The 25157-nt window shown below is 39.6% G+C and overlaps 1 protein-coding gene across 1 annotated transcript in view; it reads left to right on the top strand.

Annotated features, from left to right (window-relative positions):
• The window catches only part of TOP1 (DNA topoisomerase I), a 94928-nt gene that overhangs the window by 30222 nt on the left and 39549 nt on the right, over positions 1 to 25157 (top strand). The window contains exons 3-8 of the mRNA XM_049650789.1: positions 1701 to 1803; positions 15303 to 15426; positions 16381 to 16436; positions 19578 to 19673; positions 20686 to 20761; positions 24202 to 24308. Of these exons, the coding sequence (XP_049506746.1) occupies positions 1701 to 1803; positions 15303 to 15426; positions 16381 to 16436; positions 19578 to 19673; positions 20686 to 20761; positions 24202 to 24308 (562 nt within the window). The remainder of the gene's footprint in view (positions 1 to 1700; positions 1804 to 15302; positions 15427 to 16380; positions 16437 to 19577; positions 19674 to 20685; positions 20762 to 24201; positions 24309 to 25157) is intronic.

Here is a 25157-nt window from a genome sequence, read left to right as displayed (position 1 = left end):
TATACATACATACAGATATGTACATATATATGTATGTACGTATGTGTGTGCATATATTTTTAAGTTTATTTTGAAAGAGAGAGCACACGTGCACATGGGGAAAGGAGAGAGAGAGAGAATCCCAAGCAAACTCTGCACTGTCAGTGTGGAGCCCAGTGCAGAGCTTGAACCCACAAACCGTGAGATCATGACTTGAGCTGAAGTCAGACACTTAACTGAGCCACCCAGATGTCCAAGAAGACAAATGTTTTTAAAATGAGGGAAGGATTCGAAGAGATACTTCACCAAAGAAGATACATGAGTGGCCAGTAAGCATGTGAAAAGATGCCTGTTATTTAATTAGGAAGCTGGATTAAAACAACAGTGAGATACCACTACATACCTGCTAGAATGGCTAAAATTAAAGACAGTACTGAGTGTTAGAGAATTTATAGCAGTTGGAGCTCTTAACGCATATTGGTGGGAATATATAATAGTACAACCACTTTGGAAAACAGTTTGGCAGTTTTGTATAAAGTTAAACATATACTGGGGTGCCTGGGTGGCTCAGCTGGTTAAGTGTCTGACTTCAGCTCAAGTCATGATCTCACGGTTCGTGGGTTCGAGCCCCACTTTGGGCTGTGTGCTGACAGCTTAGAGGCTAAAGCCTGCTTCAGATTCTGTGTCTCCCCCTCTCCGTACCTCTCCCCTGCTCATGCTCTGTCTCTTTCTCAAGAATGAATAAATGTTTAAAAAAATTTTTTTAAGTTAAACATATAGTTATATAACCCTGTGATTTCACTACTAAGTATGTACCCAAAAGAAATGCAAACATGTCTACAAAAAGACTTATATACGAATGTTCATAGCAGATTCATTCATGATAACCTAGAAACGACTCAGATGTACATCAACAAGTGAATAAGTAAATTGCAGTATATCCATAACAGTGGGATTCCACTCAGCAGTAAAATCTTAACCAGCTGCTGATAGATCCAGCAACATGGATGAATGTCAAAAGTATCATGCTGAGAAGTCAGACACAACAGTGAATCCTGTATGATTTCATTTATATAAAACTTTAGACATATCCATAGTGCTAGCAAATTAGTGGTTGCTTTCAGCAGGAGGGGGCTGGGGAGGAAGATGGGGATTGACAGGGAATGGATGCAAGGGAAACGTTCTGGGGGTGATGGGATTGTTCTAAATCTTGATTGTGATGGGGATTACACCTGTGCATATGTTTGTTAGACTTACCACACTGTATCTTTAAAAATGTGTATGTTTTCTGCATAGAAATTATACTTTATTAAAGTTGATTTAAAAGCATATCTCCTAAGGTTTGTATTTTCCAGAACTTACATAGATAACCATCTCATCTTGAGAGTCAGTGTTCAAGATTTATCCTTTTGTATCATTTATGACTTAGTCTCAATACTACCAGATACAGGGAGAAGAATGCCAAACTGTTACTTCCTTTTATAGTAGAATTCATTCCCATTTCCCCTTCATGTTTGTAACACATGTCTTGGTTTTAGAGGCAGGGTAATGGGATGCCTTGTCTGGGTGGCTTTGTGAAATCTTTCCTTCCAGTGGAGTGTGCTATTATGGCTACCTTCCATTTGAATCGTGTCATTGTGCTTCTTGACCAACTTGTCAAGATAGGTGGGCAGGAGATAGCTTATGACTCTTCTTAACTGACTCATCTCTTACGGTTGCAGATTCTCATAAACACAAAGATAAACATAAAGATCGAGAACACCGGCACAAAGAACACAAGAAAGACAAGGAGAAGGACCGAGAAAAGTCCAAGCATAGCAACAGGTAAGGGTTAAACCAGCAAGTCCTTCATCATTTGGCAGTGGGTTGACTGTGGCTTGGCTCACCTGGAATGGGCCTTAACTTGAGCCATGGGTAAATAGCATGGATAGCAAAGTAAGCAGAGACTGCATTTGATTCCAGAGTTGCTAGAGTATAGCCTTGCTAATTCGGCCTTACTGGGAAGGCTATTGTTCACATCAAGGTTTACAAAACAAGTATGGTGAATCCTCTTTCAATATATATTTCATTAGAAATACAATTTTTAACTAAGTCCGCTATGGATTCATTGTAACACATGAGGTCCAGAGAACTTTGCTTGATAAAAAGGTGTGACTGGATTGGAGACTCTCTATATATTCTTTCTGTACTATAAACAGGCATAAATTAAAATTTCTTACCTTGAGCATCCATGGTCTATGAGCCCCTGAAATCATTTGCAAAGGTTGGATATATGAGATTTTCCTCGAGAGAGCATTTTTAGTTTCATGAGATTATCAGAAGGGTTCAGCTCTTACAGAAGCCAGTGACCACCAATATAAATGAAACTCAGTAGTGCTACCTCAGGGATTCAAGCCTCAGAAAGATGTTTTCATTTTTGCTTTGCTCCCATTTTTTGATGTAGGAAGCAAGTGATTAAGCCCAAAGACTTTGCATATCTTTGGATATGGGACCCCTTGTTGAGGACTTATGCTTCCATTTTAAGTTAAAGGCAGTTGTTGGGGAAGAGTGCTATATGATATCCTCAGAGTGGCCTAAGTTTTGTTAAAAGGGAACGTAAAGATCAATTGTATGTTGGAATAAGTACCTCCAGCCTAGAGTTTCTTAGAAGTGCATCATTCTTGGCATATTGTCTACAGACAAGTCAAAAGTGAGAATTGTTTTTCCAAGTCTGTTCTTTATGAGCCACTAAAAAATGTTAAGATATTTCTAATGAATTCCTTTTATGAATAAGTCTATGAATCATTAAAAGTACCAGATTAAGGGCGCCGCCTGAGTGGCTCAGTCGATTTAGTGTCCAACTTCAGCTCAGATTGTGATCTCGCAGTTCACGAGTTTGAGTCCTGCATTGGGCTCTGTGCTGACAGCTCCAACCCTAGAGCCTGCTTTGGATTCTGTGTCTCCCTCTTCTCTCTGCCCCTCCCCTGCTCGTTCATTCTCTCTCTCTGTCTCATAAAAATAAATAAAAACTTGTAAAAACTTTTTTTTTAAATAACCAGATAAATTTTCTCTAGTGGGGACATTGCTTTTATGTATCATCTACCACTCCTGTGGTCTTTTTTTCCCCCCACCACTCACTAATTTCTTACCATTCGATCATCTAGTTTCCATTTTCATTACTCTGGTGAATTTAATATCAGTAGTTGAATCCAGTCTCCATTCACGTGTATCTTTTCTTCTCCAGTTTATAGTTGTTCAGCCCGTATTAACATCTACCAAAGTAGATTTGAGAGCAGAGAATATTGCCAAGAATAAGGAAGTTCATTTCATAAAGATAAAAAGGGACCAATTAGGAGGACATAACAGTTATAAATGTTTATGTATGAATATCAGAGCCTTAAAATACACAAAATAAAAACTGATGGAACTACAGAGAGAAATGGACAATTTATAGTCAGATTTTGCTAAGTCTTTCTCAATTGATAGTATAAGCAGAGAGAAAAATCATTATGTAGAATACTTGAACATCACAAACTAACTTGATTTGATTGGAATTTATAGAATATTCCACTCAACAACAGCAGAATACAGATTCTTGACACCTAGAGCATTTTCTGAGATACATCATATTCTGGGCCCAGCCCTCCTCCTTGAAACCAGCTTCCTTGCTTTTCATGCATCTGTCCTTTTCCACCTTTCTGGCCACCTTTCTCCTCTCCTTCCAGTGCACATAGCAATTCTCTGGCTCTCCATCTGCTACTTCTCTTGCCATTTACCCTTCTCTCATATTCCATATCCAGTCTTGTGAAACTTTTTTTTAATGTTTATTTTTGAGAGAGAATGGGCACGTGCAAGTGGGGGAAGGGCAGAGAGAGAGAGGGAGACAGAGGATCTGAGGCAGGCTCCATGCTGTCAGCGCAGAGCCCGGTAGGGGGCTCAAACTTACCGGTAGGGGGCTCAAATCATGACCTGAGCTGAAGTTGGATGTTTAACCAACTGAGTCACCTAGGTGCCCCTAATCTCATTTGAATTTAACGTGCTGTTAAAATATGCCTTAAAATATGCAATTACTGTTTCTGGAGTACTCTGTTGCCCTCTTAATATCATTCTTTTAGTTACAACTTAGACTTTACTTCTTTCAGGTATCCTTTCTGTCCATCCCCTCATTGAGTGTGACTTCAGTGTGCTCTCTTGGATAGATTCCTATCACAGTAATTGCCAAGTTGTGTTGGTGTTATAATTGTCTCTTTACTTCTTTGTATTCCCCATTAGACTCTTAAAGTCTCTCAGAAGAGAGCTGAAGTCTGTTTTGTTCTCCATTCTCAAGGCTTTGTATAGTCCCTGGTGGATAGCTGGCACTTACCTAGCATGTATTGGATCAGTGCATGGATGACCTGTGGGTACACTAGTTGCCATCTTCTCTCGTCTTTTCACATACTCTTAATCTTCGACGAGATAGTTCCCTCTGGTGCTTCCATTTTTCAAGCAGGTTTTTTCTGTGTTTTTAGTAAAATATACATAATGTGTTTTGCGCTTTCAAAATGGCATTAAGTGTATTTACAGTATTGTACGACCATCACCAGTGTTCATCTCTAGAACTTTTTCATTATACCAAACCCACTAAACCATTCCTTCCCATTCTCCAACCGCCATCCCTTGGCAACTTTTTTTCTACTTTCTGTCTCTGAATTTGCCTATTCTAGTACTAATGTAAGTGGAATCACAAAATATTTATCCTTTTTGTGTCTGGCTTATTTCCCTTAATCTGATGTTTTCAAGGTTCATCCATATTGTTGCATATCAGGATTCCATACCCTTTTTTATTTTTATTTTTTTAAATTTTTTTAGACAGAGAATGTGAGAGGAAGAAAGAGAATCCCAGGCAGGCTCCATGCTCAGCTCAGAGTCCAACACACGGCCCGATCTCATGACCTGAGCCAAAATCAAGAGTTGTATGCCCAACTGACCGAGACACCCAGGCGCCCCTCCATTCCTTTTTATAGCTGAATAATACTCCCACTGTGTGTCTGTACCACATTTAAAAAAAATCTCTTCCTGTGTTGGTGGATACTTGGGTTGTTAGTACCTTTTGGCAGTTGTGAAGAACACTGCTGTGAACATGGGTATACAAGTCTCTATTTGAGTCCCTGCTTTCAATTCTTAGGGTAAATACTTAGGAGTAGAATTGCTGGCTCATGTGAAACAAGTATTTTTATCCTGCCTGCTGTGCTTCTCTTCTGCTGGTTGACATGAAATACCAAAAAAAAAAAAAAGAAAGAAAAAGAAAAGAAATCCTTGACCACGAAGAACTTCATCCTGAGGAAAATGCTGTTAAAGAATGCTAATTTCTTTGTTAGCATGAATCTGTCCCCCCTCTCCCCCCCACCAACAAATCTTAAGAGAAACGGAGGTTAATGTTTAAAACAAGCTTTTTAAGATGAATCCCTTTTTCTCTGGTACATCTGACTTCACCAACCAAAATTTATCCTTGTGTGAGAAAAGATTAGGTAGAAGTGGCATAAAAAGCTTTGGGACATCTGTTTGGCCCTGCTCCGTTTTACCAAAACTTCCTTTCTAAAAATAAAAGATATTATTTTGGTGTCCTTTTTCTTGGAAAGCCCAATGTAGCTTAAGTGTCTCTGTCTAGAAGAAGGCCTCATCCTGGTCCCTCTGCTTAGGTCTCCCATGACCTTGCTTATTAGGTCACCTAACCTTTCTTAACTCCTCTTCAGTTCCTGTGCATCAGTACACATTTCAGAGGGGACTCAGAGGAGTCAGGAGGAGTCTTTAATTGTGACAGCTCTTTAACTGTGAACAGTTTCACAAATAGGAGGAGGTGGTATTTTGTACATCTATCAAGCATACTTTTCCAAGATTATAGCATAAGCAAATTCATTGAATATTTCATTTAATTCATTTAATATTTTCTTCATTTTTATCAAAATACTTAAGAAATAATAGCCTGTGTTTGCCAGGAGGCATTGAAAAACCTGGCCCAAGTTTCTGTTTACTAAATCTGGTAAATGACTAAATCTAGCCCTGGATCTCTAATTCACATGTAAGTTTAAGACAGTTTAACCAGATGATGTGTTGTAAGCAGACTTCTAAATACTTCCTGTTTTGACCTCTACTGACATACTACCTCTTTGCAACAAAGCAAGTGAATTGGTTATATATTTATATTTCATTAAAATCCTGTACACTGTGTTCCTTTTTTTTTTTTTTTTTTTAAGTTTATTTGTTTTGAGGAGAGCATGCGAGCAGGGGAGGGGCAGAGAGAGAGAATCCCAAGCAGGCTCTGTGCTGTCAGTGGGGAGCCTGACTCAGGGCTTGAACTCATGAACCATGAGATCATGACCTGAGCCGAAATCAAGAGTCGGACCCTTAACCTGGTGAACCATCTGTGTGCCCCTGTTTCAGTTCTGTGTTCCTTTTTTTTTAAGTGACTTCTGATCTTTCTAGTAGTTTTGGGTTTCTTCATTTTCCTTCTGTAGCAAAAGCCCAGAATAATTAAGATTTATTAACATGTTTTCTTAAAACTTCATTTGATTCCAATATTCGCTAATCAGTTTGGCATGATTTTGTTGGTGTTATAAGGAAACAAGTTTTACACTAATGTGTTTCTGTGTCTTTTCTTTTCTGTTAGATATTAGCATCGGTTATTTTCTCAGGCTACACTTAGGGCCCAAAGGAGGTCCAGGAGACCTCTTTCTCCCACACAGTAACATGTGCTGCATACTTGGAATGCCAGAGAAAGGGAAACCAGCCTTTCTGCTGAGACAGGACGGGATGTGGACCCATCCCATCCCTCGGGAGATCCCATCTTATTCATATACATTCTCCTGTATTGTTCTTACTTAAGGTACAGAATAAGGGAGAGGGTATGAAAGATCATTCCATCTTATCTCTTTGTGTGGTCAAGAGTCTGAGGTGACATGCCCGAAGTCACATGGTGGTGTGGTAGCAGAGCAAGGATGAGAGACCAGGGCTTCTGAGTTGTGTTTTTTCCCCACTACATTATTCCTTCTAGTAAAAAGAAAAAAATCTCCCTGAGAAAGGTTAGTTGTATAGCTGAACCTGCGTTAACACAAGCACTTCTTTCTTACATGCAGTGGTTGGCAGCTCAGGTTTTAAAATGCCAGACCTTTCAGGCACTGCCTCTTCTCTTTGGGCCCCAAATCCCTGAACGTTTTGGTAATAGAAGTATTAATCTCATTAAGTTCCGACCCTATGAAAACCCCATCTCTGACTACTGCCTTTTTGGCCCGTAATAACACAGAGTTTATATCAAAGTCAAATAAAAATAATTTATTCTATTATTTATCTCTGGCACTGCTTCTTTCTTTTAGCATTAATATTGAGCCCTTCAGGTCCTTTTAAAAATATATATATATAAATCTTGTCAAAAGAAACAAAAGGAATATTCTTTCTAGATGCTGAGGAATCACTGGGCTTGTGGGATCTCACTGGATACTTTCTTGAAAAGTTACAATCTTAGCCATAAATTATCTTTAATACTGGACCTGTTATGTAAACAACATTATTATTAAAAGCAATTGTGTGTGTTGGGGGGGGGGTTGGTTTTTAGAAATAAAGGACTATCATACATTAAAAACAAGATTCCTCCTGCTAGAGTCCCTCCCCCCACCCCAGTCCCTGCTGGTTTTTGACTGTGCGTCTCTGGCCAATTTTAAGCCTGGCACTCAGGCTGGAGTGACAAATTTGTGGAAAGCCAGGGAAGATAGAAAAGCTTTGCTGTGAAATAGTAAGGGAAGTGCTTTTCCAGCCATGTTGGCAGTGCTAGTCTGTACAGTGTGAGAAACATGTGAGGATAAGGATGGTTTTGGTTTCTGTTTTCCTCAGTTTCAAACTCTACCTGAATTAGAATTGAGAGAATGTATGATCTTAGGAAAATACACTGGGATTAAGTATCCATTTCTCAGGGGACCTTTTCTTAAAGGAATCACATTTAAAAGACGTTTTGCTTTCGTTTTTGTGAGCTATTTGCCAACGCCCTGCCACTTATCTGCAGATCCCTATATCAGCATGTGGCGGGGGAGGGGGGACAGTTAACCTAAGTAGGTAGGTAAAGTTGAGTAGTTGAGAAACGAAACTGAAGTACCACCACCATTCACGTGGGAGTCAATGTTATATAGTAGAAGCACACAAAAAATAGAAGTTGAGAGTCCAGGTTCTATCATGTATTGTGTGTCCTACATTTACTAGTTGTGTGTCCTGATTCAAACCATTTTATTTCTTTCTGGATCTTGTTTTCCATTTTGGTCAATTGTTGATAGCAGTATTGGTCTGGTAAGCCTTTCAGGTTTCTTGGGGGGAGAAGTCAGTGGAATTAGGTAGATAAAAGGTCTTTGGAAAGTTTAACATACTAAATAATTGAGGTGGTGGTGACGGTGACCTTAAATCCTAGTAGAGTGTCATTCAGATAAAGTAGAGCTGTCAGTTTTGGTAATCTTAGAATCTAGTTTAGTAGTTGCTAATTGATAACATCCAATTTGGAGCCCTAGTTTTCAATTCTGTCTAGCCCTATTATAATGAACTGTAATAATTTATTTTTAAAGATCTCATGGTAGGAAGAGGATTTGAGCTAGCCACTAAAAAAGACTGTTAAGGTCTTGACAAGGGAAGATGATGGCTAGAAAGATGACATGAGACAGCGAGAAGAGTTTTATACAAACATGGACAGGCTGTAATGTGCTTTGCTCTGGAAGGAATCCATTTTGGTAGGCCTCGGGTTAATAGAAGGTGGGATAGAAAATGGGACTCAAAAAAACAGCTTGAAGCAAAACTATTAAATGTTATTTTGCAAAGTTGGGACTTGATTCTGAAGGGAGCTAGAAGCCATTTGAAAACACTTGAGAAAGGAAGATACAGGACTTAGCCACAAATGGTATGAGGGGTCTATAAATACTTTCTAAAATTCCATTCAATACAAAGTTTTCATAATTCTCGTGATTTTGTTTAGTAACTTGTAATAGTGAGGAAATCTTCGTTTCTTAGAAGCTTTCAGAAACTGCTGGGTTCTTTATCCAGAGACAACTTTTGAATTTACCTGGAATTTTTTATTTAGCAAACGTTACGTAAGCCATAATTGCCTGCTTTCCTTGAAGGGGCCATGAATGTCCTCCTTCCATAGCTTTGAAGCTCTCTAGGCTCTCCCATAGGAATTCCCCATTGGCTGTGCTCTGCTTCCTTGAGAAATGGCCCAGTAGCAGGGATGAGTTTGTTCTCTTAGCCATTAGTGGCTAAGTCCTATTCTCAGAAGATAGAAAGCCTCCTTCTGTCCCTAGCAGTCTTTCTTTTTTGTTTTGAGAGGTGACATAACAGTGATTGAGTGCTTGACTCAAGCTAGACTGCCTGAGTTTAAATCTTTATGACTCTCGTTAGAGGTATTCCTTGATGAGTTACTTTTCTGTGTCTCAGTTTCCACATCTGTAAAATGGAGATACTAATACTTATCTCAAGAGTTTTGTTATGAGGATTTAAACTGCTTGGGAGGGGGGATGGCACTGGTGCTGTTAAATTTTTTTTTTAATATTTTTTATTGTTTGTTTATTTTTGAGAGAGAGACAGTGTGAGAGGGGGAGGGGCAGAGAGATACAGAATCTGAAGCTGCTCCAGGCTCTGAGCTGTCAGCACAGAGCTCGACGTGGGGCTCGAACTCACGGACCATGAGATCATGACCTGAGCCAAAGTCAGACGCTTAACCGACTGAGCCACCCAGATGTCCCATCTGTTAAATATTTTTATTGGTGATAGAGGACAGTTTCTGTTTTCTTTAACAGATTTAAATGGTTTCCCATTGCCAACATCCTAGCTTCCCAGAATGTCGGACACAAGTTTGTTGTTGTTTTTTTCCCCTAAAGAGGTACCAAGTGCCTTCCCGGGACAAAAGGAAAATACTTTTTCCTCCTGGCTTCTTGCTGCCATCTCCCTACTTCCACACTTCTGCCTCAGTGCCTTAGAACCCTGGTCAACCTTCTCTGTTGTCTACTCAGCTCCGGCAGGAGTCACAGACCAAAGGTTTCACTGTCACTTTAAAAATAGTGTAGCATGGGTTACTTTTTTTGGTAGAATCTGGAGATGTGGCTTTGAATCTTTCCATTTGTTCTCTTTGGCATTGCCTTTTGCTTGTCCAGGCTCTGCTAGTGTGGTGGATCTAAACCCCAGACAGACAGGGGCCCTAAGCCAAGGAGCCAGCTTCTGTACCTAGCCAATAATTGGTGCTTTCTCTCCCAGGATTCTAATGGTGAAATTAATATTTCATCCAAAAATGTGACCGTTACAGAAGTTCTAGGAATGTTAGCTACTGTCTGTATTTTGGCCTTCAGTATATCCCAGACTAAACTCATTCTTAAATTTTTTCCTTTTTTTTTTTTTTTAAATATTTATTTATTTTTGAGAGAGACACACACACACACACACACACACACACACACACACACACACACAGTGTGAGCTGGGAGGAGCAGAGAGAGAGGGAGACACAGAATCCGAAGCAGGCTCCAGGCTCTGAGCTATCAGTGCAGACCCTGATGTGGGGCTCAAACCCACAAACCGCCAGATCATGACCCGAGCTGAAGTCAGACACTTAACCGACTGAGCCACCCGGGCTCCTCCAGACTAAACTCATTCTTAAAATGCATTTTTTTCTTATATTTGGGTTTCTTACTATGATCAGTAGTAAGCCTTTCTCCTAGTTGATGTCTCTTATGTCACCCCACTGAAATTTCTTCAGTGTTTCAGTCATCTGTTCACTGCCTCTGAATTGGCCAGTATATTAAAGTCTATTTTGTGACTTTGACGTATTGTGTCTATTTTTTTAAAGTTTATTTATTTTGAGAGAGACAGAGACCATGCTAGTGGGGGAGGGGCAGAGAGGAAGAGAGAGAATCCCAAGCAGGCTCCGTGCTGCCAGCGCAGACCCCGATGCAGGGTTTGAATTCACAAAACTGCGAGATCATGACCTGAGCTGAAACCGAGAGGCAGATGCTTATGACTGAGTGAGCCACCCAGGTGCCCCTGACATTGTGTCTATTATGTGTGGAAAAGTTGGAAGGATCAGAATAAAGATGAAGGTAATTTCTCTCAAGACAAGCAGTCAACATATGAACTCTTCTACACGGGTCAGAATTTGTATCAACTCACTATCAGTGGAAAAGATGCTGCTCATTAAGCCACCATGAAAATCAAACTAGTTTTAAGCCTTCTGGAAAAAGAGGTACATGTTAGGAAATCCTCAGTGATGATAAGTCAGTCTAACTGATCCCAGATTGGCTCCATTTATCTACCACTGACCTAATCCTGCTTCTAACCTTCCATGGCACAGCCTTAGACATGCTTCTGTATCACAGGTCTTTGTACCCCACGTGCATTTGCCACTTCAGGTAGATTCCCAGGAAAGACTGACACTGGGTCTTGCTCGTTGCCAGCACTCCTGCCAGCATGGGAGTTATGGATGAGGGGGTAGGACTCCAGTACTCTGTTCTCTGTTTTTGGACACAGGGACAGGAACAGCACCTGACAAGTAGACTTGTTAGCCTTGTGTTCAGGGATTCATAAACTCTAATTTTTAACAGTCCTAAATTGTCATCTGAGCTCACTTAGTATAAAAATCCTTACTGGCTCTCTTACATCTAAACGATTGGGAATGGAAGAAAGTGAGTTTCTTTTGGAAAGTCACATCAGTAGTTCCCATCTCATTCTGGTCTTTGGTTTAATTATGACTTATCAAAGGGGTATTACCTAGCTGGTACTTTGAATTTCCTGAATAGATTTCCCTCTCGTTATGTAGGCAGAGGAAGTATCATTGACTTTTTTCACTTTCCTGGGCGTGGCCTGGGTACTGTCAGATTGCTTTGTTGTTTGCTGACTTCTTTTCCTTGATCTCTGTTTGGTATGATAATGAACAGCAAAGCTGAAAACTGGAGGGCTGTGTGTACACTTACAGATAGGTTCCCATGCTGTGATGGCCAAAAGACCAGAAAGCCAGTTTCCTAGCGAAACAGACTGATGTTCTTTCTAGGAATTGCTTTCATTGAGAAAGAAAGGAAAGTGGAAAGGAAGATGGAGCGTTCCTAAACTTAGATTCCTAAATCAACTGTTTATAGTTTCATGGGAAGACAAAATAAGGAACAACTATCCCAAAGGTCTTATCATTTCAGGTATCCAAGATGTCTATTCTAGAAAGTTTCTCCTTGATGGTACAATAAAGTTTTGACTTGTGTTTCAAATCTCAGACTGGCCATGCATCTTTCTCTAATACCGGTCTACTTTAAGTAGTAGGTATCAATTTTGTGGACATGTAATGGTACTGATTTAGTGGAAAGTACTTTGAACTGGAGGTGGAAATACTGAATTAAATCCCAACCCTTCTTTCTAACATTGTACCTTTGAATTAGACTTTGAAACACTGACTCCTCTGTTTCTTCATCAGTCTAAGAGGATAATAAAATCCACCTCACAGGTGAGGATTGCATGAAATGTATGTGAGAATACCAAGCACAATGCTTCTTTGGAAAGTGGGAGTTTTTCTTACTGTGTGTGTGGGGGGGGGAGGTATTTATCCATAAGTATTATGGATGTAATTGTTCCAAATTTTTTGCTCTTAGGCAAAACCTTGTGTAGATGGCCATTAATTCCTCTTATAATTAATGTTTAAAAAGCACTAAAACTACAGTGCTCGTCTAATGGAATAGTAAGCTCACATGGTTTGCTGTAATGGGATTTCGTACATGTAAGCTTCTGAAGAATTCATGGCAATCTTGGCATCTTTGCTCTTTGGTTAGTCAGTCTAAAGTGGGAGAGAACTGGAAGTAAGAGTGTTAAGGGAGTCGGGAGCCGTTTTTGCACAAAGTAAAGAATAATATTTTGGTAAAACATTGCATCTTGGTAAAAACCAGTTAGGAGAACACACTAAGTGGAGGTGACATCCTTATCATGCTGAGCACAAGAAGCATGGTGGGACACTGTCACCATATGCCTCCAAGTACACTGAACTGGGCTCAGCCTTCATGAGTTAACAGAAAGCTTGCCTATGGAGAAACTTGTTACTTCATTGTGTGGCACATCTAAGTAACAACCTAATGAGAGCAACAGAGGGAGGAATATATAAACAAGTGGAAGTTGACATCATTTTCTTTTATCTGACAGTTCCTGGATCTTCCTGACCCTGTAGTCCTGTTCCTACTACTTCCTCTGTCGTCCTGGCTAGATTTCATAAAGCTTTTGCTTATTTATCACCCAAATGCCTACCTCGAGTTGAGGCTCCTTTCAAGCAAAGAGATGTGTGTGACAGAAGATGCCCTTTTGATCCAGTTTCTGCGCCTCTCCCCTAACTGGATGCCATCATTTGTTTCTCCCTTTTTGGCCTTTTATGTACCCAGGTGTGCTGGCCAAATCTCTTTAGAACAAACCCCATGGGATGAACATAGCCTAATGAGATCATTGTTGGTAAAATGTCCTTTTTCTGGGCTGAGGCTAAATATGACAGATGGGAAATTCAGTGTGTGGTGGCAGGATAGGCAGGAGCCGATGCTACCTATAGGCCTGACTGTCCCTGTCAGATGGGGTTGCTGCCAGCTTCCTGCATCTAAGGTGGGCTCCCCAGTGCATAGCACTTGAGTTCACCCTCCTTTTGTTAACTTGTGGAATATATTGGTTGGTGCAGTAAACAAGTTTCATAAACTACCTGCCCAGCGCACTGAAGAAAACACTCATCTAGGTCATCTGATGTTCTGCCACCCTAAATATGTGATTTTGCTTATTGCCTCTTTAGTTTTTATCCACATGCATGCTTTTATATAGTTGCACTCATTTTATATATTCCTTTTTTCCATCTGTGGCCATAGGCATTGTATGTATATATCTGTAGGGCTCACAAATTATATAGCACGATAGCTGCATAACATCTTTATGCAATGTTATTTCCCAAAGAGAAACTTCCAGGATCTAGATCCTAGGGTATGAACATTTTTTTAAATGTTTTTATTTTTGAGAGAGTGCAAGTGGGGGAGGGGCAGAGAGGAGGAAAGAGGATTCGAAACAGGTTCTGCATTGACAGCAGTGAGTCCCATCAGGCTTGAACTCACGAACCCCAAGAATACAACCTGAACCGAAGTCAGGTGCTCAACCAGCTGAGCCACTCAGGTGCTCCTAGGGTATGAACATTCTAATGGCTCTTGCTTTGTAATGTCATATTTAGTTTTCCAGAGGAGCAGTTCCTTTACAGTGGTTACCATTGTGTCCACAAAACCCTTTAATTTTTTAATGAATTAAAAAAAATATTTTATGTATTTTTGAGAGAGTACAAGCAGGGGAGGGGTAGAATGAGGGGGACAGAGGATCTGAAGTGGGCTCTGTACTGACAGCAGTGATCCTGATGTGGGGCTCAAACTCACCACTAGATGATGACCTAAGCCGAAGTCGGACGCTTAACCAGCTGAGTCACCAAGGTTCCCCGTCTACAAACCCCTTTAAAAGCAAGGCTTTAAACGTTTAGCACAGGATATGTCTTTGCTTTTAGCTAGGTCTTTTCTTATTGCAGGGTTTATAAGCCACCTCTGGAAGGGACCAGCCTTGGAACACCTGGGTGACTCAGTCGGTTAAGCGCCCAACTTTGATTTCGGCTCAGGTCATAATCTCATGGTACGTGAGCTCGGACCCCACATCAGGCTCTGTGCTGTCAACGCAGAGCCTGCTTCCTATCCTCTGTCCTGTCCGCCCCCTACGCTCTCTGCCCTTCCCCCGCTCTGCACGCGTGTGCTCATGTGCACGGGCTCTGTCTCCCTCCCTCCCCTTCTCCCTCCCTCCTTCCCTCCCTCTCAAAAATAAATACACATTAAAAAAATTTTTTTTAGAAGGGACGAGCCTTTCCTAGTTAAGCTAGCAGGAAACATCTACTCTGTTGGGCTGTTGTTGGGTGTACATAGTCACCAAATGCATTTTTGTGTCATTTGTTTCTACCCTCTCACCTCAGATGTGATTGCTCAGTTTGGAGCTTCCATCATAGTTTTTGCTGGTAGAATATTGTAGAAGCCCAGTCTGTATATTATTAGTCACTTAACAAAAAGTCCTGGTATGTTTAGAATGACTGTTTCTCTTTGGTTTCTTTGCTCCTTCGAAAACAAAAACAAACAAGAATAAAGAAAGTACAGTAGCCAAGAGCTTCTACTTGAACCTTCTGTCAGGATTGTTTGTTTAAAGCATTATAAGTTTCCATGGTTTCATGTCATCTTAGGGTATCTTGTGAGTTGATCTTGTGAAATGAACCCTTGTGGTCCCTACTCTGGGCTAACTCTTTCTTTTCCTTTTTTTCCTTTTTACAGTGAACATAAAGATTCTGAAAAGAAACACAAAGAGAAGGAGAAAACCAAACACAAAGATGGAAGTTCAGAAAAGCATAAAGACAAACACAAAGACAGAGACAAGGAAAAACGAAAGGAGGAAAAGGTACAGAACTTTCTTTCCAATGAGGAAGGAAGAGCTGTGAGATGTACTTTTCATTTTCTTTATCTACAAAAGCAGGTAATGAAAGTACCTTCATTGCATAGTAAAATCCCTTGGCCTTTGAGTGAAAAGGTCTCTGTCAGGAGACTTTGGCATCAGTCACAGTCTTAAGCAATGAAGACCAAAGCCCTTTACCACTGAATTTCACAGAACCAAATCTATCCATATCGTTATCTTACTTTAAATGGCATATGGATAAATGAAGAATGTAGAGTTTCTGGAAATGTCAGCTTTCTTTTGTGGGGAAAATAATTCTGTTTTTGGGAGAAGGCATAATGCCATGTTGGTCTTTTGTTGAATGAAGGTCCTTCCTGAGTGAAAACTTAGTGATGCTGGTGCCCTTTGTGGCTTTTGGTTCCAGCATAACCAGTACAAGCCTTCTCAAAATGGCTAGGCTCATCTGGCTGCAAATGAGTGGTAAATCATTAAAAAAAAAAAATCATTTTTATTTTAGTTTCTGAGAAAATAGTGTTGGTACTTGGTAAATTCAGACAATATGAAATAGAGAATGTAATGAAAATTACACCTTCTTTCACCTCTTGCTCATTGTCCTTCATCTTTACCTTTTGTTTTGTTTTTTATTTTCTCTGCACACTGCCAAGGGCAAATCCTTGAGAGGTGGAGTATATTTATTGAGGGAGGGGGACCTGCCATCATTTAATGATAAAAAACTGTCATTTTGAAGGGAAACATTTCTTAGTAAATTGGATAATTCACCCTGAAGAACTGTAAAAAATGAGTCTTAGGAAAATGTCAGGACCTTTAGTTCACCTGTTCAGTTTTGCTAATAATAAGTCCATCTGTGATCAAGAATTGAGGCCACATGTTCTCAAATCAGAGCGAGGCTTCTTCAAATTTAGTCCTGTCAAGGTACTAACCAGTTACTATTATTTTCAGGTTAGAGCCTCTGGGGATGCAAAAATAAAAAAGGAGAAGGAAAATGGCTTCTCTAGGTAAGACTCCTCTGCTACCTTGGCTGTTCTTTCTCTTGGCCAGCTATGCATGTTGTAGTGTTGTCTGAACTTAAATAAAATATACTGACTTGACCCACCTCTAGGTTCCCAAGGAGGTCAGTAGTGAGAGGACTTGCTCTAAGCCAATCTAAGCATTTCCAAAGTGTCATTTAGTGAAACTGACCAGCACATTGTCCAGAAGGCTATTTTCAGTGGAGAAAATTGACAGGAAGAAATTTGTAAAAATTCAGATATAATTTACATACCATAAAATTCACCCTTTAAAGGTGTACAGTTTGGGGTGCCTGGGTGGCTCAGTTGATTAAGCGTCTGACTTTGGCTCAGGTCATGATCTCACAATTCTTGGGTTTGTGCCCCGCATTGGGCTCTGTGCTGACCGAGCCTGGAGCCTGCTTCAGATTCTGTGTCTCCCTCTCTCACTGCCCCTCCCCACCTCTGAAAAATAAACATTAAAAAAAATTTCTTAAAAAAAAAAGTGTACAGTTTATTGGTTTTTAGTGTATTCACAAGGTTGTACAGCCTCCCCCTACCCCACTTTCTAATTTCAGAGCATTTTCATCACCCCCAAAAAGAAACTTCATATTCAGTGAGTAGTAATTATGGATTTCTTGAAGAAAACTCTACTCTGAATTCCTCCTTAGTAATACAGTAATCCCCCCTTATCCACAGTTTTGCTTTCTGTGGTTTCATTTAGCCACGGTCAGGAAGTAGATGATCCTCCTAACATACCGTCAGAAGGGCGGTAGTAGCCTTAATGCTACGCACAGTGCCGACATCATTCACCTCACTTCATCCTATCACATAGGCATTTATCATCTCACATCAGCACAAGAAGGATGAGTATAGTACAGTAAGACATTTTTAGTGAGAAAGAGACCGCATTCACATAAATTTTATTATAGCGTTTTATAATTGTTCTGTTTCATTATTATTATTAATCTCTTGCTGTGCCTAACTTATAATTTTATTGCAAGTATGTATGTATACGAATAAACATTGCATATATAGGGTTCAGTACTCTCCGGTTTGAGGCATCTACTGAGGGTCTTGGAATATATCCCCTGTGGACAAGGGGGCACTACTGTATTCTGAGGCTCATCTGTAGAAGCTTACTTGATATATGTTTTAGGGATTGGTGTAGATTTGAGTAGAGATACATGATTTCTTTTCACGAAGAAGAGGAAAATGCACTCTCGAGTTTGGTTTTCCTGTACTGTTTTTGCCATTTTGATTCTCTTCATCAACCTTAGCTCCCTAAAAAAAACATGAAAGTCCCCTCTGGTTTCAAAAAATAAAAAGTTTATGGTCATATATTCTCATTTGTTCTATTGAATGACAGAATGGCTTTTCTGAGAGTTGGTGGAAGGGTTTGCATATTAACTAGAGCACAGTGTTGGGGAATTTTGCCTCCTTGGAACTTCGAACTTTCAGTTTCGTTTGAGAACAGTTTTGAAAATTCTGCTGTGTACTCTGAGTCCATAGACTAGGAGAAACAGGTGCCCTCTTCAGGCACATTTTGTAACTGTTCTAGGAATGCAGAATAATACAAGTCAAGAAGCATTAGAGCTGAAAGCCTCCCTAGTTGTTCTGATTTCTCACAGTGAGTACAGGGTAGCTATTTGCTGCCAAGAGACCACCTAGGACTTTCATTAAACTAACACTAAGATACAAATAGACTCTCTGGACTTGGTGTGTAGTCCAGGATTCAGTTTCAGAAATTCCATGTTAGAAGATCAGGAACACAGCCTTCCAGGCAGCCTTCCATTCACTTTGCCAGACCACTTGCTAGCTTGCAGGGTTTTTTTTGTGGACCAATCCAGATGCTTTACTGGGTGGAACACAGTTTTACAGTAAATTGTTTTACAAGTTCTTCCTTCAGGCCTAGTAACCCTTCCCACATGTTGTTAACTTCACCTGTGATAGTACTAGGATCTAGCATTTACTTAACCAGTTGGGTGAATGACAGTGTTTCTTTCCTTCTGGTGCAAAGTGTTTGGAGATACTGGACTCTTGACACTATGTTAGTAATTTCCGTGGTGAGGAGAAAGCAGCTATAGAGATTGGCATTTGAGGAGTGTGCAGGTATAAGGAAGAAAAACTGATCTCTTTAAACAGTCAGATTCTGTTCCAAGCAAGCGGATCCAGTATCCTTGGGGAATTGTGGGGTGGTAGCATTGAAACCCTGTGAATATCTTGAGTGTTCTTGGCAGCTGACTCTGGATACTTATCTCTTGGACCCCTTAGAAACAGATGGTTTCATGTTGGGAGGCATTCCCTGTACTGAGTTAGCTTTGTTGTTGCTTCTGTCTGTGAACTGTGAGGTTTTGCTGACTTATGCCAGGCCAGGGAACATCCCAAGGTTTGGTGATTGCTGGTCCCATGGTTTTGTGTTTTGTTTTTTTTTTTTAACTTGTTCCTTCCTCTTTCTGGTTCAAAATAGTTGTCTAAGAGAATCATCTTTTTGTATTCAGAAGGCAAAAAGTCTTAACAAAAATAGGGCAAGGCACTCTCCTGTGTATAAAGTAAGTAAACTCTGGGAGGAAGTTGAACGATGAATAGATTTGGCTTGGAATGGCTGCAGTTTGTTGTCATTTAGCACATGCACTTCTTTTGTTGTAATGTGAGCTTAGTTATTTTTCCATGTAACTAAGGTTATTTTCCATTAGAATCTTAAGATACAAGTTCGAGAAATAAATTTTTATTCCCTTCCTTATAAAAGCTGTATTTAGCTTTTGGTACTAGAATAATCAGTTCGCATCATTGGTGGGTTTAGATACATGTTCATGTTGTGGTTTGGGTCATGCTGGCAAAGACAGCGAAGATGCAGTAGGAAAGAATACTGACTTAGATTAAGGAGTCCTGATCCCAGATTTTGATATTGCCTGTTCACCTGTAAAATGGCGGGCAATACTGTCTACTTCACAGTAGATACTTCTGTTCTACTTCTCACAGTAGTGAGAATTAAGTGTAAGGAAGTGAAAACCTTTATAATTTGTACAAGTGCATGTTGTTATCCTTGTATTAACTACTTCTCAGTGAGATGATTTATCCCTACTTTGCAGTACTTAACAAACTATAGACATTCCCAGTCTCATTAACTAGTCTTTTTTCCCTCTTCAGTCCACCACGAATTAAAGATGAACCTGAAGATGATGGCTATTTTGCTCCTCCTAAAGAGGATATAAAGCCATTAAAGAGACCTCGAGAAGAGGATGAGTGAGTATTTCTTATTCCTTGATTTTTGGAAACAAAAAAGGATTTGTTTAAACAGTAAATGCGATGTATGTCTCTCCAGTTTGCAGAAAAATGGCATTGATTGACTTTAGTCATTTGGAATTTGTGATTAATGGTCTGGGCAGCTTAGTCATCTTTGATTTATAAATGTAGGCTTTGCTAAGCAAATAAGTAGTGTACCTGACTGATGCTTAATGCAGAAATATTTATCTTTTTATTATTTTTTCATATTAAAAAGGTAATGCCTGTTTATTGTACAAATTTCAAATAATATAAAGTTCATCAAGAACATTTAAATTATTCAAGTTACTTTAACTTTATTATCTCCTACCACAGATAAGTTTTCACTGTTAAAGCAATTTTTCCTAGGTTCTGTGCCTGTCCATGCATTCTAAGTGAAGTTTCAGTGTATAGAGATAATAAAATTGCTCTTAAAACAATTATTTGAGGCTTGTGTGTACCTCTTTCTCAGATTCAGTGAGGTTAAGTTCTACTCATTATAATTTCAATCTTGAATAGCTTCTTATACTCCAGGAATCTATAAAAGATTTATGATAGAAAGTGGGTGGAAAGGGAGGAGGGAAAATACTTGGTGAACTCATTTGTATTCACTTAGAATGCATATAGTATTTCTTTCCTCCCCTTTCCAGGTAGGTATTACTTTGTGGTAGCTGTTGTTGCGCTGGGCATTTAGTCCCCAGACTTTCATCTTCTAGTGGTGTCTGTTTCTGTAGATAGCCCTCCATCCCCCATCTCTTCCAGGCTTGTATATAATATAAATGTTTTGTTCTATGTAGGACTATAACTGTTAGTCCTTGTTAGGCGTTCTTGACTTTCTCCATTCCTGTTCTGACTGTGGAATCAATCCCCAGCCAAGAATAATAGTCATGCCTGCTTTGGAAGCCTCCAAGAGGAGTTTGGAGGTCCTGATCCTGTTGGTGAGAACTACTGAGTCAAAGTTGTGTTAATTGCATATTCATGTTCCCCTTTGTAGTGCTGATTATAAACCTAAGAAAATTAAAACAGAAGATCTCAAGAAAGAGAAGAAACGAAAACTGGAGGAAGAAGAGGTTAGTAAAGAGACTGTGGCCCTTGGAGGCTTGGGTTTGGAATAGGGAATTTTCCATAAAACAGCTTTTGAAGGCAGGTGAGTTTTAGGAATTTATTGGTCTTTCGTAGGGGAACTGCTAAGAAAGACGTGTAACAGTTGCTGTGGCACTGCAAGTTTTAAGATCTTTCTTAGCCTTCGTGGGTGACTGCCCATAGCTCTGCTGCTAGCTGATGTTCTTGGAGAAAGTACACCATCTTCATACCTGCAGAGGAAGTGTTAACAAGAAATCATACTTTGGCTTACAACCTAGAAGAGTTTTCCCTAAGAATGCTTTTTAGTGCTCTCATATCTAACAAAGCTTGCTCATCACTTACTTAGGGTAACTCTCCGTGTTTAAAGGTCTTTAATGGGTGCCGCTTGGACATATGATGCAATCCAAGCTCTTTACCGCAACTCCTCCAGATCTGGCCCCTGCATCTGGTACCTCCCTTCATCTTGTGCCTCTTCTCTAATTTAGCTTGTTCCAGACACACTGAGCTCCTTTGTTTCTTTTCCACACTGGATTCTTTTGTGCTTCATGGCTTTGTGTAGCACATGCTATTCCCTCTGTCTGGAACACACATGCTCTTCCTCCCTTCTTCTCCTGGCTTATCACCTTCCTTAACATCTCAGCTCACCACAAGTACTTTTCTAGGGGTTCGGTTTTATGCTTGTAGTAGATTTAAAATAATATGGTCCCTTCTTTTGACACTTCCTATTTCTTATACTAAAGAGTTATTATTATTAGCAAGTAATTCAAGTGAAAGATGTTAGAAGATCACAGGAGTCTTACATCTTGCATTCTCGGAAGGGGTTGAATGAGTTCTTGGCTCTTATGCTGTGTTTGTGGTTAGCCATGGTCATGGGCAAAATGGATTCACAGGTATTAAGTCACTAGCACATCAGAGTATGAGCAGTAAAGATAGTAATAGGAGCAGTGGGTTTTAAGAGTAATCTATTATAGTAGTAGTAAAATTTATAATAATTAAAATTAAACATAATAGATGCTTACTGTGTGCCAGACACTATTAGTGCTTTAAATGAATGATTGATTTCATTTCATCCTTACAATCACCTTTAAGAGGTAAATACTGCTACTATCGTCTCTCCATTTTACAGATGCAGAGACTGAGGTATAGAGAAGCTGAATCATTTGTTTGAGTCCTACTTACTACTAAGTAGTAAAGCCAGGATTCAGTCCCATGCACTCTGATTCCAGAACCATTACACTAGCTACCATGTTATCTTGTCTCCTGCGTGTCTTTGCTGATCTTTTAACTCCACGGGAGGGGAGAAGAGTCTGAAGTGAAATCACATTAAGATTATTAATGAGAAGGAGAGCCATAGAGAGATGATCAGGTCCTAAGTTAGGAAACTGGTTTTCCTGACTGCTAGCCCGTTCTTAGCAGTGTCAGCTTATGAGCACCCTCTCAAGGAATCGAGAGTGAAATGCTGAGTGGTTGTGGTAGTCACCCCACTTTTGTGTAGATTATCAGTACAGACTAGTGGGTAAAGAAATACACACAACTTTAGCTTTTCCATGCTTTCTGTACTTTAGGCCTTTGCTGCACTAATGTAAAATAATACCTTTTTCACAGTTTAGAAGGAGGTAGTAATAACTGCTTTAAACCGTTTGGAAAAAAGGACGCTTAACTTTATTTTTAATTGTCCTTTTCAGCAACCCTCTTCCTACAGGGGAGGAAAAAAACCACACAGGCTGAAAGACCTAGAGTTAATACACAGTCTTATTATGGCCAGTACCCTAGATGGCAGGAGCAGTCCTGAAACCTCACTAACTGGCTGTGGTTTTTTTTCATTTCTGGGAATTGTTGGGAAGTCTCTTGGTGACTGATTATCCCATTTTGAGGCTTGAAAACATACAGTGTAGCCAGTGGTTTCTTGATGGGACCGTCTGCATGCGTGTTCAGAAGCTGTAGGGAGAACGTCTTAACTGAAAAACATTTCCCTTTCCTGTGGTGTGTTTCAGCCTAAATAGTAAACATTATCTGGATTATATGATCCTCTAGTACTTTCTCCTCCCAAACATAGATTTATATTCTCCATTCCTATTTTAAAATAGTTTGGTATCATAGTCCTTCCCCTTTCTTCTACCCCAAAAATCATTTGCTTTAAAATCCTGAGTTTGGGGCGCCTGGGTGACTCAGTTAAATGTCCGACTACAGCTCAGGTCACGATCTCGCGGTTCATGGGTCCGAGTCCTGCGTCAGGCTCTGTGCTGACAGCTCAGAGCCTGGAGCTTACTTCGGATTCTGTGTCTTCCCCTGTCTCTGCCCCTCCCCCACTCATGCTCTGTCTCTTTGTTTCTCTCTCTGTCTCTCCCTCTCTCAAAAACAAATGAACATTAAAAAAAGAGTTTTTAAAAAATCCTGAGTTTATCCTGATTGTTATATCCTGTCATGTAGTCCTAGAATGTTTATATATTCCAGTCATTCCCATGAGTCACACTATTATTTTTCTGGTAATAGCAGCTATATAGGACCTTGAACAAGTGACCAAACCCTGTTTTGGAGTTTTCCTTGATTATAACTGGAAAAGGTCAAACTGTCGATAAAGGTCTTGATTCAAGCCCTGCCATTCTGTAATTGATTTTAAGAGGACTCAAAACCACCTTTCAGAGCTACATAAAACTTGCTGAATAAGAAGTTATCTTGGATAGTTAGGACAAAGGAAAATATTCTTTAAGAGTTTAGATCCTGTGGAGCAGGACCCCTACCTGTTGAATAACACACTTTTTACTGGATGTGTGTATTTTGAGATTAATCTCCTGTGTTACTGAGTTGTATTTGTTTATGTTTGTGCCACAATGACAACTCATCTAGGGTCACAGTTCAAAGAAGAGCCATAGAGAAATACATTACTGTACTAGGAATTGGTGATCATTTTAGGACCTCTCAAATACTTGTTTACTGCTTCGTGACTCTATATGCAAGCAACAGTGATAGTTAATATTCCCCCACTAGACTCCATCAGGAATTTCCTTTCAAATTGTATATAAGTGTCTAATACAAGGCCTATACCCATTATTTGATGGTGTTGGGAGAGGTTTAAAAACAAGTGAGGGTAATACATTGGGATTACTCTCTATTAGCAGTGCTCTCCCAAACATTCCTCTGAGGCTAAAAAATATACGTATAATTTCCTAGACTCTTCCATGCATGGTGAATGTTTTTAACTACTTTCTTAGGTAATCATTTGTCAGGGAATTTTGGGAAATACTGCTCTAGAGAAAAGGACCAGTAAATTTTCATTCATTTATTAAATTGAGAGGATTGGATTTAGGAACCTCTCCACTTGTAATATTCTGTGGTTCCAGTTTTTCTTCCTAATGGCCCCTCAGAACTACTTCTAAAAATGTGATTGGTACTTACTTAAGTGCTTTCTCACCATGTTTCTTTGTAGGATGGTAAATTGAAAAAACCCAAGAATAAAGATAAAGATAAAAAAGTTCCTGAGCCAGATAGCAAGAAAAAGAAGCCGAAGAAAGAAGAGGAACAAAAGTGGAAATGGTAACATGGTAGCCCTGGTTACAGTGTCCACTCTTGGGTTCCACGGCCTAACTGAACAAAAGTGTTATTAAAATTTAATGGCCTGATATTTGGAGGAGGAGGAAAGTACTTAAAATCTTTCCAGAATAACATGCTGAAATAAGTTTTCTAGGTCCTAGCAAACATCCTAGTGAAAGCATTAACTACGTTTCAACGTACTGGTTGTCAAAATTTGGTCCCACCCTGGAACAGAATGAACTACAGAAGGAGAGAGAGAGAGAGAGAGTGAGTGAGTGTGTGTGAGTGTGTGTGTGTGTGTGTGTGTGTGTGTTAGAGGAATTGGCATATGAAGAAAGTTGCATTTAAAATGATAGAGAAAAGATGGATTATTCTATAAATCAGGTTCAGGAAACTGCCTATTTATAGGTTTAAAAAATAACCTCCACAAGAAAATCTGGATGAATATTTTATAATTGTAGAATAACGAAGACCTTTTGAAGCAGGATATATAACCAGAGCCATAAGGAAGAGATTTATAAAATTGGTCTATCGAAACTAAAATGTTGCATATGGCCGACAAATTCATGGCATTAAAAACAATCATAAGGGAAAATACTTGCAGAGGACTGAGATTCTTAATATGAAAAAAGGTCTTTTAACATAAATATGAAAGGAACGGTCTTAGAAAAGTGATCAGTAAAACATCTTAGGATAGGGGAAAAGAAAGATGCCAAGAACAATAATCAATGATACATCTTTTTGTTTAATGTCTTTCAGATTAGGAAACAATGCGTATCAAAATATCTAGGGTTGTAATTAAGAAAACGAGTGTCATCGACAATGGGAGTGAAGATTTAGTCTTTATGGGAG

The sequence above is a fragment of the Panthera uncia genome (assembly GCF_023721935.1).
Source record: "Panthera uncia isolate 11264 chromosome A3 unlocalized genomic scaffold, Puncia_PCG_1.0 HiC_scaffold_11, whole genome shotgun sequence".
NCBI lineage: Eukaryota > Metazoa > Chordata > Mammalia > Carnivora > Felidae > Panthera > Panthera uncia.
This window is presented reverse-complemented; position numbering and strand designations above follow the sequence as displayed.